The sequence below is a fragment of the Montipora capricornis genome, chromosome 10 (genome assembly GCF_036669925.1).
Source record: "Montipora capricornis isolate CH-2021 chromosome 10, ASM3666992v2, whole genome shotgun sequence".
Classification (NCBI taxonomy): Eukaryota; Metazoa; Cnidaria; class Anthozoa; order Scleractinia; family Acroporidae; genus Montipora; species Montipora capricornis.
The window spans coordinates 48,407,722-48,427,721 of record NC_090892.1 but is presented as its reverse complement, the minus strand read 5'-3'; the positions used below and the strand labels follow the sequence as shown (position 1 = coordinate 48,427,721).

Below are 20,000 nucleotides of genomic sequence, written 5' to 3'. Positions count from 1 at the left end.
TGTGAATGCTGTAGGTGGGGCGCCCCACCTGACTGGGGTGATGTTCATTCGGTGATGTTCATACAGTGATGCTCACCCCAGCACCCTGGGGCTTTTAATATTGCATGTGAAGGCTGGCTTTTTTTTTTGTACTATGGGAAGGCTGGGTACCTCACCTACGGGGAGTCCTCAACCTCCATGTGAACAGGCCCTTACAGCCCCCGATTAAAAAAGCATGTGTGTTTTGCTGGATAATCTTGAAACTTAAAAGATAAATTGGTCCTATGATTACATTAAACCAACCAAATTACCACTAGATGTCCAATTTATCGTTAGTTTGAATGATGGAAGTAAAAATAAGTGTTACGGATGATTTAAAGACACGATTTTTTGTCGCATTCAATTATGGTATGGGGGGCCACATGTATGCGACAAGCGTACATGACTTATGATTGATGCAGCGTTTTCTGACGTACACAACAATCATAGCGAGTTGTAGGTGTGATTTACACGAAACAATAATTATTGTTGGTGTTGTAGGCCTATCATTAGCTTTCCACATGCGACAAAAATCGTACCGTATAAATTGGAATTCTATGTATGAAATTCCATACAAGTTGAATAGACTGCATGTATCACTCACCTGATAACTTAAGACCCTCTGCCAAGCCATAAGGAGCGTAGGAGAAAATTAGCATAGTACCAAGCTCAAGAGACGGTGTAGTTCGCAGATCGACATGTTTTAAGAGGTGAAAATTGTCAAGGAAAGACTCAAGTTGCAAGGACAACATAAATTTGCCATTTAATGGGGTACAAAACAGTCTGAATTCTCTACTGCAAAGGTGAAGCGGACTAAAAGTAACTGAGGAGCCTCAATATGTTCAGCTAGCATACGGTAATTATTATTCAGACGTTCTGGTCCCAAAGACAGTGACAAATAGTGGCATACTTGCAACGTCCAGTAGATGAATCTAAAAAGGTACAGACCATGCTTTTCGGAGCAACTGAAGAACTTCAAAGAGATCTTACTTCCACCCCCACTGAAATTACCACATTATGATAATGGCTGAAAGTGTGATGAAAGAAAGTGAGCTGTGACAGTCTTAACTAACATACTTTCCAAACAATTGTGAACCGTTTTACCACAAAGAGAAACAAAAACCCAACGTAATACCACTTAAACAAAATGCCACATTTGCTATCTCGTGGTAATTCATGGTCACTGATCAAGAATGCTTAATATCTAATAATAGACCTTATTCATAAATGGCGGTCACATTTATAATTCTTTTGTCCACGTGCAAATTAGCCTACCAAGCCTCATTTTAGAGCAAGAATTCTTTTCAATTCCCTGTATGGTATCGAGGCTTGGTAGCCTAATTTGCACTTCGACAAAAGAATTATAAATTGACCTCCATTTATGAATAAGGTCTATAATTATTATCATCTCTTTAGTGTTAATTTTAATTTGAATGAATGTTGGCTTTGATAAGTAGGATATCAATGCACTTGTCAAAGCAAATACAATTCCAATAGCAGCTGATCCAGAGAACATCACAAGGAAATTACCCACAGCAGAAAAGAAAGTCTCAAATGAACTGCTGTCAGCATATCTTTCAGAGCCCATTTCAAGAATAGTGCTGCCAAAAATTAAAAACAAAAAGATATCAGTTTTACATGTAGTACGTTCTGGGACAAAATACTAAACGGACAATTTAATTATTAAGACAAAAAGTCAAATGCAAGACAAAAAATAATACAAGGTTACTGTATCCATGTATACGGGAAGATATGTCCAGGATTGTAAGTGATGAAAAGCATGTTAATTTTGAAAGCCTTGACTTAGAAATAACACAAATGCTAACATCCACACACCATATTGCTTGCAATCCTGGGTATACATGTATGTATGTATGTATGTATGTATGTATGTATGTATGTATGTATGTATGTATGTATGTATGTATGTATGTATGTATGTATAAAAAAGAACAAGATGCATGGCAATTAGCATACTTTGTCATGACAATTGAGACTGCATCATTGAGAATGCTTTCACCAAACACCAACATGTTCAGAGTTGGATCAACATCTAACGCATGGAAGATAGCAAGTGTTGCAACTGGATCAACTGCAGAGATCAGTGACCCAAATGCAAAGCTGTAACGAAGAACAGGAAACAATTTAATCTTTTTAATGCAACTTGTTGAAGGCTTATGCTCTCACCTAAATCAAAGGCTCTACATATGAGCTAACTCAGTCATTAATTTAGCAATCATTCCTTTAGGCAGGATTTGTGAAAAATGTTGCATGACATATTGTCAAAAGATCTCAATTTAACAGATAACCATACTACCAACAAATCAATCTACTGTGCATTACTGAGTTACAAAGAAATAGCTACAGTGTATATTGGCATATCCTAAAAGTAGGAAAGTTAAATATTAAGAACTCTCAACCACGAACTATCTGAAAACTGGACATCCAAATTACCCCACCCACCCCCCCCCCCCCCCCTCCTGGAGATCTCAGAAATGATGAAATATACATTCAGTTCAAGAAGTAACAACATCTTGATGTTTTGTAACACATCTGGACTATTTAGGTCTAAGCGCCAATTTGAAAATTGGTGAGCCTTTAGGTGATGAGTGTCTCTGATACATGGAAATTTCAAGAGCTTGCCTTGTTAGCTGCCTAAAGGATATCAGTGGTACATGTAGTGAAAAAAAGAAAGTGCAGGTTTGAGTCTCTCACTCTTCTGAATGTTTTCTTCATTTTCAATTATAAACTTTTCTGAGTGGCATATCAGAGGTATCTGTTTAATTGAAATAACATGACGATGTAATAAAAATATGGGGATAACAAGAGAAAAATCCCCAAAAGCACCTTTCCCTTTGTAATACAATGGGTTAAGGTAAAAAGGAAAATTTCAAAGAAAATTGTATTCCATAAATTTTTTAACATGATAGGCTAGTTGAGGCAGGATTCGAACCTACGACCACTGTAACACCGGCCAGCTGCTCTACCCACTGAGCTACACTCTAGAGCCCAACGACCAGCAGGACACATTAAGGAGTTCAAGAACAAATAGGGAATTTAAGAAACGGCGACGGCTTCGACTACGAAATCGCTTCAAAACAGTGATATCATTGGTTAAAAGAGCATAAATAATCTTGCTGCACGTGCAGCACGGATTTTAGCAAGTATCTTAGCAGTCCTCTGCATAACGACAACGTGAAATCACCAAATTTTAGGTTTTGACGACAACGTAAACATGCAACAGAGAATCCTTCATTATCTATTTTAACTCTGAAACCGCTCATACCAATTTATTTTTAGGATACTTTGCCGATATTGTAGGACGTGAATGAGACCGAATAATCGCAAAAGACTTATGATAGTGCCAAGTTATATTTTGAGATGACGTTTTCGTCGACCGTAGCTGTCGTAGATCTTAAATTCCCTAATGAAGGCTGTAACAACTACGACAACGCCACAAAACAATAACACCATTGGTTAAATTGACATCCAAACCGGCCGAAACCAGCCAGACTTAGTATTTTACCCTGTCTAACACCAGACGATTTTACTCGTCAATGGGGAACCCCTGGAGTTCAATGGGTTAAAAGAGCATAAATAATCGTGCTGCATGTGCAGCACAGATTTTAGCAAGTATGGTTTGCAGTACTCTGCATAACAACAACGTGAAATCACCAAATGTGAGGTTTTGACAATACCATAAGCATGCAACAGAGAATCTTTCATTCTCTGTTTTAATTCTGAAACTGCTCGTACCAATTTATTTTTAGGATACTTTGCCCTTATTGTAGGACGTGAACAAGACTGAATAATTGCGAAGGACTTATGGTAGAGTCAAGTTGTATTTTGAGATGACGTTTTTGTCGACCGTCACTGTCATAGATCTTAAGGTCCCCAATGTTCATTGAGAACCTAGATAAACAACCTACACACCAGGAGTTTTTGTAGCTCAATGGATAGAGCATCCAACCAGTGTTATGGAAGTTGTAGGTTCAAATCCTGCCTTGGACCCTGACTTTTTAGTTGTCCTTTCGCCCATAACTAGGCAACTAGCCTATCCTGTTCCAAGGCATGCATTACACCTTGAAACCTCAGTAGCTGAATTTGAAGATTTTTGAAACTGTCTACTGTAAGATTTTTGAGCCTCACCAGGAGACCAAAACCAAGAGAGGTGAAAGGTCTGAACATGACCATTCAATCAAATTGAACCTACAATGAGGAATCCACTCAAAATTAAATGTCACACACTGCTTACCTCTCCCTTAAATCAAGCTGAAATGCAACACCACCCTAACAATAAAGAAAGAACTCAAATACGTCAAGGGATTTATTGAAAGAATCTACGTCTAATACTCATTAGAACCATCTGCTACATGACAAAAAGGTAATAAAAACAATCCACAAAAAAGGATTAGGCAAAATAAATAAGGACTCAAAATTAATGCTGTATAGATGACCTCCTGCTTTCAATGATAATAATACTGAACTTTATTAATGTGTAAAGTTCTTTAACTAGTGTTGAGCACTATTAAATTGGGAATACTGTACACAGAAATCAAATTAAATTATCTGAAATCAAATAGACTGTTGATTTTTGAGGTTTTCCAGGAACGGAAAACCGGAGAACCCTAGGAAAAACCTCTTAGAGTGGAGTAGAGAACAAACAAACTCAACCCATATTATGACACCAAGTCTGGGAAACAAATCCAGGCCACACTGGTGGGAGTTGAGAGACCTAACCACTGCGCCAATATTGCTCCCAAAATTTTCAACAATTGTTCTTTACCTTTCCCAATAGATATATACCACCTCCAATGACAATTGCTGACACAGCTGTCCCAAACACTGCAAAGACTACGATTGATCCTATATTGGCAAAGAAATTACCCTAGGAAAGATAAGTGAGTACATGTGCATGATCTGATGAGTCTTAATTATTGTGGTAGTATTTGAGCTACATGGTCATTCTAATGATGACAATCAGCTTTACCTCTTCAAGTATGATATAAACACCAATTAAATAACCTGTCAGTTTTAAATTTGAATCATCATGAATCATCAATCCAATTTTGATCCGGGTTTATCCCCTTAAACGGGGGTGGCCAGATTTACCCCACTTTGTCAGCAATCTTTCTAACTCCCACTCTCCATCTCGCTCGCTTCATAGCGTCCTTTTTCCCCAAACCAACGCTCTTGCTCTCCTTCTCCACTTGCGTCTTCCACGTCTTCTTTGGTCGTCCTCGCTTCCTCTTGCCCTTCACTTCTAACTCCAATGCTTCTCTCAGAACATGCCCATCATCCCTCCTCAACACATGCCTGTACCATCTCACTCCATTTGCCTTTGCCATCTGAACCGCTGTCTCCTTCAATCTCAACATCTCCATCAGGTCCTCTGTCCTCTTTTTCTCCATCAGTTTTGCACCACACATTGCTCTCACCATTGCTCTCTCAGTCCCTTCTCAAAATTGCTATCTCATTTTCCCTCAGACACCATGCCTCACTCCCATATAACATCGCCACTCTTGTGATGAATTGCGTGAAAATAACACATTATCTTCACATGTTACAAGATCACCTTGGCTATGGATACCATACATAAAACACATCTTTTACAACCATTTGAAATTTTGATATAGTTAAATAAAATTTAACATAGTTAACGACTAGGAGCTAGTCTGGTCAGTAGTGTTTTGCAGGCGGTTGTTAGTGTCTTGGCCGTCTGGTAGCATTGTTCAGCGTTTTGGTGCGTTCTGTAGCGTTTGTTATAGTTACATGGTTCACGACCGGGAGCTAGTCCGGTCAGTAGCGTTTTGCAGGCGTTTGTTAGCGTTGTTATGCGTTTTTGTAGCGTTTGCAGCACTCTTTAGGTTGGGGGAGCCCTGGGGCTGACATGGTTCAGCGGTATTCCTGCGTAGTGCATGCGTTGTCCAATGTGCTTGCAGCGTGTTTGTTGCTCTGTTGGCGTGGCGTTGTGAGTCGGTTTAGGAGTTTAGTGGTTCTCGGCGTTCTTCTTCTCGCTTCGTTGGCTATCTCGGTCGCTGTCCAGGTTGAAATAGAAGTTCTTCGATCTTCGACCGTCTCCATCTCGTCTTCACCGCCGTGTTGTGGTTCGTCTTACCTTCTCTTGTACCTGTTCTGATAGTCGGCTCGTTGCTCAGATAGCGTGGCGTTTCTTTGGCAGGCTTAGTGTAGCGGTTCCCAGTTGTGGTCAACAAAGGATAAAACAACAATAGAGAAAAAACTAGGATTTCTTCCTTCTTAGACCTTGGTTTCGTAGCCATCTGTCGTGTCTTTTTGTTTGTCTTTACTCGCTCATCGCTCTTTCGTGCCTCGGACCATCGTGTGCTCCGATACGTTTATTTTGGCGGGCTTAGGGTAGCGGTTCCCAGTTGTGGTCAACAAAGGAATAAATTCTAAGGATTTCGTCAGTCATCGACCAGGGTTTTTTCTTCGGCAGCTGTCGTGTTTATTGGTTTGTCTTTCCTTCACTCGTCGCTCTTTCGTCCCTGGACCGTAGTGTGCTCGCCGATCCGTTAGCGTGGCCAAAGGATTTCGTCCTTCATCGCCCGCGGTTTTTTCTCGCTCTCTGTCGTGTTTGTTGGTTCGTTTTTCACTTCTTTTTCGTGGTCGCCTCTAACTCGCTCGTCGCTGGTTGGTGTTCGATCATACATCATGCCGAACCCACCTCGTTCAACCAACAATAGCTTGTCCGCTGGACTTCGTTCGGAGGACATACCTCTCTTGTCCCCCGCGCCGATGGTGGTTTCTACGGCTCCCTCTGGCCCCGTGGCGCCTTTGGCCGTCGATTCGATCGCCGAGGCTGTTGTTCGCGCGCTTGGAAGCACCCTTCCGACTATCATCTCTTCAATTCAAGGGAGCGCCCCCTCGCCATTACCCCCTTCCGTCCTTGGCACTTCTGTTGGCGTCACTCCATCTAGCTCCTCTGGATCGACTGCTGTTTCTTGTGATGTCAATGTCTCGTCTATGGCTTTTGGGTCATCATCAGGTACGAAAACTATACCGGCCGACATTCCTACCTTTTCTACTGAGTCGGCCATCACTGACTCAAGCTCGGCCCGCTTCACGGCCCCCATTACCTCTCCATTCGCGAGTCCCAGTGTATCCGGCAGCCTGCCAAGTTTTGGTAACTCTGGATCAGTGCCTACGTCTGAGAAGGCTTTCATTGTTGGTCCTGGTCATGCACCAGTCCCGGCAAAATTGGCCAAGAAGATCATCGAGGGCCAGTTCGTGGAGTTGGCGGATCTACTTACAGTCAATCTCCGAGCTGGGGATCAGGAACCACAGACCTTCCTGGAGGGTAAACTCCTGGTGTCCAACGTAAAACGCAGGCAGGTTGAAATCAAGGATATTCTTACTTGGACTGAGGCCTTCACGATTTTCCAGCTGGTCCTGTGTGCCTCTCACCCCCTGCGTTGGTTAGACTTGACCAGATATAAGCTGCTCATTATTCAAACAGCCCGCCAATATCCAGGTCTGGCTTGGCTTGAATACGATCTGGCCTTCAGAAGGGATGCCGCTGCCTCGGGCCTTACGGATTGGTCCAAAATGAATTTGGATCTGTATAGTTTTCATTTGCGTTTGCCAGCATCGTCCTCACTGCAACCAAGGCCGTCTTCCCTTTCCGGGTTTCCTCAGTCTTCCTCAGACAGCCCAGACTCCCTCCGACGCACACCATTCTGCCATTCCTGGAATGAAGGGAAATGCCGGTGGCTATTTGGGAAGTGCAAGTTCCACCACAACTGCAGCAATTGCGAGGGAGAGCATACCAAGGCTAACTGCCCCTTTCCCCGCTCAGCTGGATTTCGTTCCCGTTCCCGCTCCCCCTCCCCTGGGGACAGTACTGAGGGGCGAGGTTCGCCCAGTGTTGTGTTTGTACATAGTTTGAATGATGTGATTGCGTTGCCTCGCCAGCCGAATGGATTGCCTCAGTTGGCAAAGTTGTTTTGTCCTGTTCCAGTTTCAGTTCCAGTTAAGCCCAGCGTTCCAGTTGTATCTTTTGCCCCGTTATCTCCGGTGTCTCAGGTCACACCATTACAGTTGGATCAATTTCAAGCCAAATTATGCCACCATCCCAACAAGTCAGCTGTGGCATTTGTGACTTCTGGCATACGGGATGGATTTCGGATAGGCTTTGACCCATCCTTGGTGTCCCTCAAATCTGCATCTTCAAACATGCGTAGCTCTGCTGAGCACCCATCAGTGATTGACTCCTACTTGCAAGCTGAAGTCTCTTCTGGCAGGGTGGCAGGTCCTTTTCTAGTGTCCCCGCTTCCGTCATTGCAAATAAGTCGTTTCGGGGTGATCCCCAAAACTAATCAGCCTGGGAAGTGGCGTCTCATTTTAGACCTATCATCCCCAGAGGGGCAAAGCGTCAATGACGGCATCCCTAAGCCCCCGTTTACAGTTCAGTATGTTTCAGTGGATGCTTTCATTGATGGCATAATGTCTCTGGGTCGAGGAACGTTAATGGCCAAGTTCAACGTGGCCAGTGCATATCGGAATGTGGCTATCCACCCAGACGATCGCCCCCTTCTTGGCATGAAGTGGCGTGGGCAATATTTTGTGGATTTGGTGCTCCCTTTTGGGCTGCGTTCAGCACCATTTATTTTCACCGCCATTGCAGACCTGGTTGAATGGATCCTGGTTCACAATTATGAGGTTACATTTCTCCGTCATTACTTGGACGATTTCCTCACTTTGGGCCCACCGGCGTCCCCTGTGTGCCACAACAACCTTCAAACCTGTGTTCATCTGTGTACAAAACTTGGCCTTCCCCTTCATCCAGATAAGTTGGAGGGGCCCGCGACTCGTCTTACAATCCTTGGGATTGAACTTGACTCCGAGAACCTTCAGGCTCGCCTTCCGACTGACAAGAGAGATAGGATTGTTTCACTGTTAGATGAGTGGTCGGCAAACCGTTTTTGTAAACGTCGCGAGCTGGAATCCCTGATTGGCCATCTCCATCACGCCTGCAAGGTCGCCCCACAGGGTAGGACATTCCTTCGCCGGATGATCGACTTGCTTTGTGCCTTTCGCCGTGATGATCACCCCATTAGGCTTAACCAGGAATTTCGGCGGGATTTAACCTGGTGGCGGGAACTGTTCCAAACTTGGGATGGCCTCAGTTTTTTCTGCATGCCCACATGGGCACCTCTCCTTGACTTCCAGGTCTCGTCAGATGCAGCGGGCTCTTTGGGCTATGGAGCTATTTTTAAATCCCACTGGTTTGCTGGTGCCTGGTCAGCTGCACAAAGTTCCTCATCTATAGCGTACAAGGAGCTCTTCCCAATTGTAGTGGCAGCCTATCTGTGGGGCTGTCAGTGGGTATCTCGGCGGGTCGAGTTCTTTTGAGACAACGAGGCTGTGGTGGCTGTACTTAAGTCTGGCACCTCGCGGGACAAAAACCTAATGGTGTTGCTGCGTTATTTGACTATGCTGGCCATCCATCATTCCTTCTCATTTACAGCTTCATCTGTTCGAGGCAAAGCTAATCCAGTTGCTGATGCACTCTCTCGATTCCAATTTCAGCGGTTCAGACGCCTGGAGCCACAGGCCGACCCAACCCCGTCTCCTATTCCTGCTTCCCTTCTGGCAGCGCTTCAGATGCCTTGACTCAGAAGTGTCGGTTCTTACTTACCCAAGGTCTTGCACCTTCCACCCGACGAGTGTACCGATCCGCCCAACGTCGATTTACAGACTTTTGCCGCCAGGATGGTCGTGCAAACCAGGATGGCTCCATCCCCCCAGCCACTGAGCATACTCTCATATGCTTTGCTTCCTTCCTGGCCGACAACCTGAACCATTCCTCCATCAAGGTCTATCTATCAGCAGTGCGCTCCCTTCACATTGACCATGGCCTTCCCGACCCGCTAGTCAACTGTCTTCGTTTGCAGCGTCTGCTAAGGGGTATTAAGCGAGTTCAAGGTCCAGTGTCACCCAGGCGCCTACCTATCACCGTTGATCATCTGAAGGTCATTCAGTGCTCTTTGGACCTGTCTACTAGAGACCATGTGATGTTGTGGGCTGCGTGCTGCTTGGCATTTTTTGGGTTTTTGCGTGCGGGCGAATTCACGGTCAACTCGGCCTTTGATCCTCACACCCATATGACTGTTAGCGACCTTCAAGCGGACTCCTTGGTGAATCCCTCTTGTTTCAAAGTCCGTATCAAGTGTTCCAAGACAGACCCCTTCCGTGCGGGTTGTGATATCTACTTGGGGCGTGGCTCGGGCTTTGTGTGCCCCATAACAGCGTTGGGCACGTACTTGTCTCTGCGTGGGTCTGCTCCAGGGCCCCTGTTCTTGTTTAGTGATGGTCGTCCTCTTACCCGGCAGCAGCTATCATCCTTTTTGCAGTCTACCCTACATGGGGCTGGGTACTCCGGCGCCTACTCCGGCCATAGTTTCCGGATTGGGGCGGCGACCACTGCAGCGGCACGTGGTGTTCCGGGTCACCTGATCAAAACCTTGGGGGGTTGGTCGAGCGAGGCATACCAGATCTATATCAGAACTCCAGTTAGTTCCATTGTCCGTGTTTCCTCCCAGTTGGTGGCGTGACAGGTAGTGGATTACTCTGGTTACCAGCGGGGGTGGGTGCCTCAGGTTTGGGCTATCGGGGGCTTAGGTCTAGTTGCCCCGAGCCCCCTTGCTCCGGGTTCTTCTTACCCGGAGATCCCTTCGGCATGGCGCGGGGGGCTCGTGGCTTGGTTGCGGGTTGGGCAGGCCAGTCGGGTGTTCTAGCGCCTTGGGGATGTGACTGCGGTTGCAGCCCCCAGGCTTCCTGGGCACCTACCCTCCACTGGCGACGTGGGCGTTAAATATAGTTAAATAAAATTTAACATAGTTAACGACTAGGAGCTAGTCTGGTCAGTAGTGTTTTGCAGGCGGTTGTTAGTGTCTTGGCCGTCTGGTAGCGTTGTTCAGCGTTTTGGTGCGTTCTGTAGCGTTTGTTATAGATACATGGTTCACGACCGGGAGCTAGTCCGGTCAGTAGCGTTTTGCAGGCGTTTGTTAGCATTGTTATGCGTTTTTGTAGCGTTTGCAGCACTCTTTAGGTTGGGGGAGCCCTGGGGCTGACATGGTTCAGCGGTATTCCTGCGTAGTGCATGCGTTGTCCAATGTGCTTGCAGCGTGTTTGTTGCTCTGTTGGCGTGGCGTTGTGAGTCGGTTTAGGAGTTTAGTGGTTCTCGGCGTTCCCTCCCTCTCCCCCCCTTTCTTTTTTTTTTGTGCTCTTTTTTTTGTGTGTTATTATTATTATTATTCCACTGAGCTATCTGGCTCAAGTGTGACGGGTGCCTTAGGGGGGCCTGGCGCGGGGGGCTCGTGGCTTGGTTGCGGGTTGGGCAGGCCAGTCGGGTGTTCTAGCGCCTTGGGGATGTGACTGCGGTTGCAGCCCCCAGGCTTCCTGGGCACCTACCCTCCACTGGCGACGTGGGCGTTAATTAATGTTTAAATGATAAACAGGATACCGGTATTTCATGACTGCTCTAGCCAGGAACGTGTTGTTGATTATCTCTCACTAAATCCCTTACTTTGCTAGATAGATGAGAGATATTATCAACAATTGAAGATAAAATTAATATTCACACGCAGCCACCAAGATTAACTGGTCAGGAACATATTGGGGGGAGGGGGGTAGTGAGGACTAACTAAAAAGGGAGAGAACAATTAATCAACTTTACATTATTTATTTTGTATTTTTATATCAGTTTGAAAAGGAATAATTAATAAACCTACATTTCATACCATTTTTGTTCAGGATGTTTATAAGGCCTCTCGTGAAAAAGGTCTCCACTTACACTTAGATGATTTGCATTTCCCTTTCAAAATGATTGTGGCAAGGTTAAGATTTAGACATAAAGCCAGGTGTGACTTACAACTAACAAATAAGGTAAACATTGACCATAGCCCCATGTAAATAAACACGATGAGCCAAGGGCCCCCTGGCCTAAACTTTCGCATACAGAAAGGAGAGTCCTTGAGCAAAAAGTGATTCAATATTGCTTGGGAAAAACTCCTAAAGACCAAAAGAAATATCATTACTGTCAGAGTTTTAAGGGGTTTCAAAGCCTTGGAAATGATTCTCAGCATTCAAGGATTTTGAAGATACACACAAACCCTGCACCACACTGAACTGCTCAATACTTGCAATGCAATAAAAATTACCTTGTGAAGAGAATACCCAGAGTCGAAAATTATTGGAGGCAGCAGAATAAGAAAAAAGGCAGTTGGGTTGAAGTGCTCTTCTTTCTGTAAAAAAAAAAGTTCACATAAAAGCATTGCTCTGATTTTTTTTTTCCTCTAATATATGATCAATCATGAAAAATAATGGGACAACAACCAACCCGCCAATCCCCAAGATCGAAGTGGCTCAAAGCTTTTATAATCAGGCCAACCAAAGCTCCTGAAATGAACCAGAACAAAATTAATGCAATCTAGTGTGCTGTCAAAAATATAAAAATTAACGTGGAGTTCAAAATTTAAACAACACCACGAGGCTAACGCATTCTCAGCCACCACAGCATTTACAGAATTTTGTCTCACAGGTCGTCGTCAACAGTCCTCCAACATGATCGATGATGATTGTGAGTGATGCTCAAACAGGCAATAAACAGTTTAAGAATGACAACAACACTGATGGCAACAGCAACAACTTACAGCAATAACATTGCAGTATTGGTTAATGAAAAAAACAATCATGCAGCACATGCCGCATGCATTTTTAGTCCATTGCTTTGCATACTCACAAAATGACTTGATGCACAAAAAGAATGACAATGAAAATGAAGGAACACAATGGTAAATCTTTCACTTTCAGACTCAATTTCATGACAGTTAGTTCCAATCCCTCCTATTGCACAATGGAAAATTTTCTCCATTCTGATTGTCTAAAAGAAATGCAGTTTGAATATAATGCAAAAAGAGGAAAGAAACCAAGCACTCTGATTGGTCAATGCTGAAAGAAACTCACAAATCTTCAATCAAACGTGAGCTCTGGATGGCACAAAATTTGGATTCGTGATACAATTAACTATTGCAAATTGAAACAATATACACTGACTCTCTATCAGCTCACAAGAAAGCTTTGAGAACAAGAAATGGATGTAAAAATTTAAGTGATCAGTCAGAGTGCAAGAAGTGAATTTGAATAGTCACTCTTATCTCTTATACTTGTAGCCAAAATGACGAAGCTCTCGCCATGCGGCAGGCTCTGAGGCTGGCTCTAAGAATCTATCCTTTAGCTGATTGATAAAGTCTTAAGAAAACATGCTGGAAACAACTCACCCAAAAAAACTACTGCCACACTCTCTGGAAGATAATGGAATTTTGTCTTTAGCAGAAAGTGAATTAATAGGATACAAAGAGCTGAAATAGAGAATTATATATTGTCATTATTTTTTCATGCTTTTGAGCCGACACAGGAGACAACAAGATTGGAATGAAAAGGAATTGGTCCTGGAGATCATGGTAAAATATTAACTCAGTGGCAACTTTATGAATGCTAACTCTTCAACTGGATTCAACACATAGGGGCCGTGGACAGGAAGCCCCTCCCCCCCCCCCCCCAAACCTTTGTTTTTGGGTTGATCAAAGATTTCGTAACTTAAACCCCCACTTTTAAGCCCCCCACTTTCTAACATACTCCATGGCCCCTGACACAGATCAAAACTGTCTTTTTCACAAATTAATGTCAGTTTGATCATGAATTTCATCATACCATTGTCAAAGTAGCTGAGTGTATCAGCAGACTACTTTGACAATGTTATGACGAAATTCATGATCAATAACAGGACAGATGCATGACATCAATTACAAATTTGCCAAGAAGGCAGAGGGGTCAAAATTAAGTCAAAACACCTGAAGAACACGGGACAAAAATGCAAGAAACTTCAATTTTTTTCAATCTGACGCGACCAATATCACGTCAGAAACCTCAGAAGGAGTAGTAGGATTGAGAAAGAAACAATTGGCATAGTGACCAATAAGAAAATCTTTATGAAAGGTGGACCTACAGTATGCTAGCAAAGAAATTGTTAAATTTGGTTGCTACAGTATAAACGGGTCTGAACAAATACCTATCTTTCATGTTACTGAAATGTTGTTCAGGTTTCTCTTTAGCGATAATCTGCTTAATATCTGACCAAGTCTTCCTCAGGTCAGAGCTGACAGAGATTAGTTCATCATGAAATATTTTTTCCTGGCAACTTGTTAATCTAGATATTATCTAGATTTGTTAGATACAGTAGGGTTTGTTTGGAATTGTTTATATAAATAGAGAAAATTCTTCCTGTTACAGGATACAAAGAGACCTTTTGTAAACAAGGGTTTTGAAGGATAGTGGCACTCAGGGCATAAAAGTTTAAGTGGAAATGATTTATGGTATGCTCACATAAGAAGGCTAGAGAATGTATCATAAGAATCATTAGTAGAGTCAGAGTTATAGACTTGAGACCACTCAAGTGGTTTCCACTCGAGATCTGAATGCTGCAATTGCTGTAGGGTTAACAAGGCGTGCCAATCGCTTCTGTTGTAGTGGTTCAACATCTAATTTTAGAAGAGTGACTTGGAAAATTGGGAGATGATCAGATAAATCAGTGTAGAGAATGCCACTGCTCATACTTTGTTCAAGATTGTTTGTGAAAATATTATCATTCAGAGTTGCAGTTGAGGAAGAAATCAGAGGATACAGACTATTAGATATCATGAGATTGAGTTAAGAATATTGATATTAAAATCACCCATGAGATAAGAGAGTTAATTGTCAAAGCTGATTGCTGATAAGATGCCCTCAAGACAGTTGTTAAAATCAGAAACCATTGCATCAGGGGGTCGGTAGAAACAGCCAACAATGATATTCTTACTATGCGGTTGTATAATTTCCACAAGGACTGATTCATACAGTGCATTATTAGAAGACTGGAGATCAGTTCTAAGCTTGAATTCTAGATAAGACTGTATAATAAAGTCCAACCCCACCACCCACTTTATGTTCTCTGTGACTAGAGATAAAATGATAGCCTGGAAAATGGAATAAATAAAAATTAGACCTATTTAACCAGGTTTCAGTAACAGCAATGACACAGAAGGACCTGTTCAATGTAAGAAGGAATTCTGATAAGTTCTCACAGTGTTTTGGTAGACTGCAGATGTTAATATGAAGTGAGGTGAATGTATCAGAGGGGATCGGAATGGAGGCATCTTATTAAATTCTGTAGACGTTAGATAGAGATAATTTAAAAGTAATTCTGAATTTGCTAAGAAAAAGTTAGTCAGGATCAAGATTAGGATTCAATACCAAATGAGATGTATCAGGGTCATCAAAAAAGGGGTTAAAATTCTTCTGTTTATGTAAATCAGTATCAAAATCACCTTGAGAATTGAAAGTGAACACCGCAAAGAAGAAATCAATATCATTGTCAAAATGATTGAATGGAAAGATACTAGCAAGATGCATTGAACAGTACCAGTGGTCAATCAATTTAGACATAGCACTGTATTCAAGTCTAGTAAAAGGAGTAAATTTATGTACATTTTAGATGTTTCCAATTATGACAGCTATTGCAGAAAAGTGCTCTATGATTATTGTGGACATTAAATTTGCAGACAGTGCATGGAAACGTACTAGGCATAGAATTACAATACGTACCTATAACTACGAGTAGAGAATATGACTAAATAATAAAAATAATAAAATAACAAAAGTAGATTGAACAAGGTTTGAAATATCAATATTCAGAGAACGAAAAGATAACAATAACCAAATCCAAAGGAAAACAAGATTTGAAATATCAATATTCAGAGTAAACAAAAGTGATAGTACAGAGTCAATACTTAACTGAAGTCAGCTGACGATGGAGAATATTTTTGAACGATTTCACGACATTTAGCCATTGTACATGTAGTAAAGCGCTCAATGGTCGAAGTGTGTTGTGTGGGGCGCAAGCTGATAACGCCATCAACAGTCCATACTTTCTCAACGATGTTCGGAGGGATATCTTTACCTAAATACTTGCACATTATAATATGGCCTCTTGTTCTGTTTAAGTATCTTTCTCTTCCGTAGGATTTCAACTTTCGTATTGTGCCTTGAAAGTCGAACAATGATAGGCCTGGGCTTCGATGATCTCTTACCAACTCGATGTGAACGGCTTATGTCTTCGAGTTTGAGATCAACCCCTAATTCTTCTTTAACGAAATTCAAATTAAAGACAGGATATCTGTATCTTCCTGGGTATCGACATATTCCACATTGCTCTCAGGTATGCCATAAATCCGGATTGTTTGAAAGAAAAACAATTACTATTTCTCAAATGGACAATCAAAAACTTCCCTGAAGAGATACCTGATCTCAAATTGCAAACCCTAACAATGTGGTTTTTGGGCCGTTAATTTTGCACCTCGCCAGCTAGCTGATCGATGCGCTAATTTCACCAACAATGAAAAAAACTTTCACATCTTTTTACAAGAGAAGAAATACAAAACACCGATGTCATACCTACAACCAGCAAAATGAAAAATATTGTCATAGAGCTCTGTTTTTCGACCTCTGGAGATTCTGGTGGTTCTTCAGCCGGCTGGATCGTTGTGGGGGGAGTTTCTGTCGTGAGAACGGGAAGCGGAGTTGTCGTCGCATTTGCATCTGAGCCAGTGCCGTTCGAGTTTCCTCTGTGTTAAGCAAGTTAACAAACCGTCAAACACCCGCAGATTTCAGACAAACAAGACGACCTGCACAAAATAAGCTCAAGTGAACCGTATAAACATTGTCGACAGGTTTTTGTAAGGTTAATTTACCGCAAAGAAATGCTTGCGTTGGGAGAATTCCCGTCGCTCTGACACCGTGGAAGCATGGCACACACAACAAACAGGAACACAGTTATCCATGGTGGATTCTTCATCTTGCGATGAACGAGGAAGCGTACGAAGACGATTTGAGGCGAAATTTCTCATGGATTAAGGATTATGAAAAGATGGACATCGCCAATCCTGAGGAAAAACAACAACTTGTTTTTTTTCTGCGCGCGCATACGTTTTTAAAAGTCCTCGTGATCAAAGAGAGCACTGCAGACGCATAGGTCTAGAACGCTCATGAGGACGGTACGGTGCCTACTAATTCAAAGATATTTTCGCCCCGGTTGATGATAATGCAGGAAATGTAGATCTTAACAAGTGTTACTGAAATCCGACAAGAAAATTGGGGGTAACCACGCATTTTCCAAAGATAATTCATGAATAATATTTGTAAAAAGCTTTTAAATACAGGTTTCAAGGTTTCAAGGTTTCAAGGTTTTTATTTGCCATGATTACATATAATGTATCCAATTTAATAAACAAAATACAAAAAATTGTAAAAAAGGCGAGTAAGCCCATAAAGAAACTATAAGAGCTTATGGAGCTATGGGCTTCCTCAAATTAGACTAAGAAATTAAGTTTAAGATAGCACTGGGACGTAATACAATATATTATTTAAAAGACGAAAGAGTGCACACACACACATTTATCCACAAAAATACAAAAGCGTAAATACTTCAAAGAATTTGATGCTACAAAGCAATGTATGGCGTTCTTTCTGAAATTGAAGCTTTATTATCTCTCAAAAATGCATGGTTTCTTACTAAGATCTACTTTCTCCGTATAGTTTTAAACCGCGCAAAAATATCCCTGTACCGATAGTAAACCCGAGTATCTCGAGATGCGCAGAACATATGCGCAATAACAACAACCTCGTTCCCAGGACCTTTTCCCTGGCTTGCCACCCCCAAGCCCAACCTCGTTCCCAGGGAAAAGGTCCTGGGAACGAGGTTGCAATAACAAGAGTAGGCACGTCCTTAAAATTACGTAAAAACTCTTCATTTGGCTGAAAACAGAACTAGTTTCCTTTGTAGTAAGATAGCGCTTTAGGAGGACTTGTACAATATGTAACCAATCCATATTTTCACTATGTAGATGTAACATGTGTACCATCAGTAACTCTTGCGGATTCGATTTTGCTCTTTAAAAGTGAAAATAGTGCATTTGTTTGAATGCACGACCGGCTCCTCATTAATGTTTCGAAATACTCGTTGGATAGTTCTGATTTCTACGCACTCGCCTTTAAGACCCTTTAATGATGAGTTGAATGAGTGTGTGCTCTTAACAGTTACCCAGGGATTTTTTTATTGTCCGCTAATTAAAAGAGAACCTCAAAAATGCATAATTTCCGAATTCGTGTCTGCCTCCTCTTCAAAGTGAGTCTAAGTGCGAAGTTTTTGCGATGGTAATTAGTTCTACTTTACAAATTTCATAAGAAAAACTTTGCACTTAGACTCGCTTTGAAGAGGAGGCAGACATGAACTCGGAAATGGTCTACTGTAATAAACCATTAAAAATGTTCAAAAGAACATTATCTAAAGTTACTCAATCATTATGAAGCTTTGCAGCTGAACTGATGCAATGATGGGCAATCGCACGAATGAACAGGTGCGATGCAGATGAGGAGATGAGGGGTAACTCGAAGCCTTTAGTGGAGGAAATTCTGAAAATCAATTCTAGGAACTCGAATTTCAGCTAACGAGAAGAAAACCCGCAGTTGCAAACCCCGTCAAACCATCACCGTTTATCGGTAGCCAGAAGGGGGTTTAATCAAGGACAACCGGGCAACGTCAACGAAATCATCACTCCAAAATATAACGTAGCACTATCGCAAGCATTTCGGGATTATTCCGTCTTGCTCACCTTGCCTTGCACAATACGGGCAAACTATTCTGTAACTGGATGGGTACGAACGGTTTTAAAGTAAACTTACAAAATGAGTAGTCCATTGTTATATGCTCAGGTGGTCGTTCAAACCTAAAATTTGATGATTTCACGTTGTTGTTTTGTGGACTACGGCAAAGAAATGCACGGAAATTCGTGCTGCATGTACAGCACAATAACTGTTTTTCATTTTTTAACCAATAATATGATTCTTGCTTTGTGGCGATGTCGTTGCCGTAACCGTCGTCTTTGCTTAAACTCCCTAATAAGAATTCTCTACGAGGCAGCCTTGCGTCGGTAAGAACATTCGGGAAATCATCAGTTGAGTGACAAGAGACCGACTCCAAGTACTCAGAGTGACAGGGTTCGTTCCAACAGCACAGCTTATTCGGATAATAAACATGAATGCAAATCTTAAGATGGTTCAGGATGGCACAAATAACTTGAACTCAGCACCGAAAAGTTCTTAGTTTTAGAAACTTCGCACATGTTCGATTCATGATGAACTCACTAATGGAAAGGTTATTCAGATAGTAGCTAACTCCGGTATCAAGTTGGACTTTGCCAATCTGCCGGACTCGCTATCTGGTCAATGATACTCCAGGTATCATACAGGGGCACCCAACGACCAATTTGTTGTAAAATGTATTATTATACCCCAGTTAATGAAAATAAATGTTATTAAGGCATTTTCAGATGTTTTTCAGTGTTGCTGGGAAAACACTATCTGTTCCTTTTTCCCAGCAAGACACACAAGAAATTTCCCAGCCAGCTAGATAAAATTGGTTGGTTTCCCAGCCAGCTGATCAAATTTATTTCCCAGCCAGGAATTCCGCGCGCTTTCAAATCCCTCGATCCGAAACGACCGAACAAAAGCGACAAAACCGGGACAAAACAGGTTTATTCCACAAGCGCAATAACTCTGACCAGCCGTCGTATGTTTGTGACTGCTCTCTGGGAGTGGGAAGGGGTTCTTTTTATTTCTTTATTTTTCTTTTTTTATTCGTCCTCAGTCTTCAGAGGTTCTACAGCCAGCTCGGGTTGAAATGCTAGAAAAAGTCAGTAATTCCGAGGCAAAACCTTTATCAATAACAAAATTTCCCAGCCAGCTCATCGAAACACCTGTATTTTTGCCAGCCAGCAAGATTCCTCTGGGGAACAGATAATGTGAGGAACAGATTCATTGGGTGCCCCTGTATCATAGTCCAAGACTTTGTCCTTTTTTAAACTTTT

General features: G+C 42.3%; 1 protein-coding gene across 1 annotated transcript in view; it reads right to left on the bottom strand.

Moving 5' to 3' along the window:
* Positions 1-17,035, bottom strand: part of LOC138019120 (sodium/hydrogen exchanger 8-like) — a 27,620-nt gene extending 10,585 nt beyond the window's left edge. Inside the window, exons 1-10 of the mRNA XM_068865792.1 lie at positions 16,827-17,035; positions 16,531-16,700; positions 13,320-13,400; positions 12,380-12,438; positions 12,201-12,284; positions 4,805-4,906; positions 4,274-4,308; positions 1,996-2,139; positions 1,481-1,619; positions 623-728 (exon numbers count right to left, since the gene is read on the bottom strand). Coding sequence (XP_068721893.1) covers positions 623-728; positions 1,481-1,619; positions 1,996-2,139; positions 4,274-4,308; positions 4,805-4,906; positions 12,201-12,284; positions 12,380-12,438; positions 13,320-13,400; positions 16,531-16,700; positions 16,827-16,930 — 1,024 coding nt within the window. The 5' untranslated portion in view covers positions 16,931-17,035. The remainder of the gene's footprint in view (positions 1-622; positions 729-1,480; positions 1,620-1,995; positions 2,140-4,273; positions 4,309-4,804; positions 4,907-12,200; positions 12,285-12,379; positions 12,439-13,319; positions 13,401-16,530; positions 16,701-16,826) is intronic.
* Positions 17,036-20,000: the final 2,965 nt, after the last annotated feature.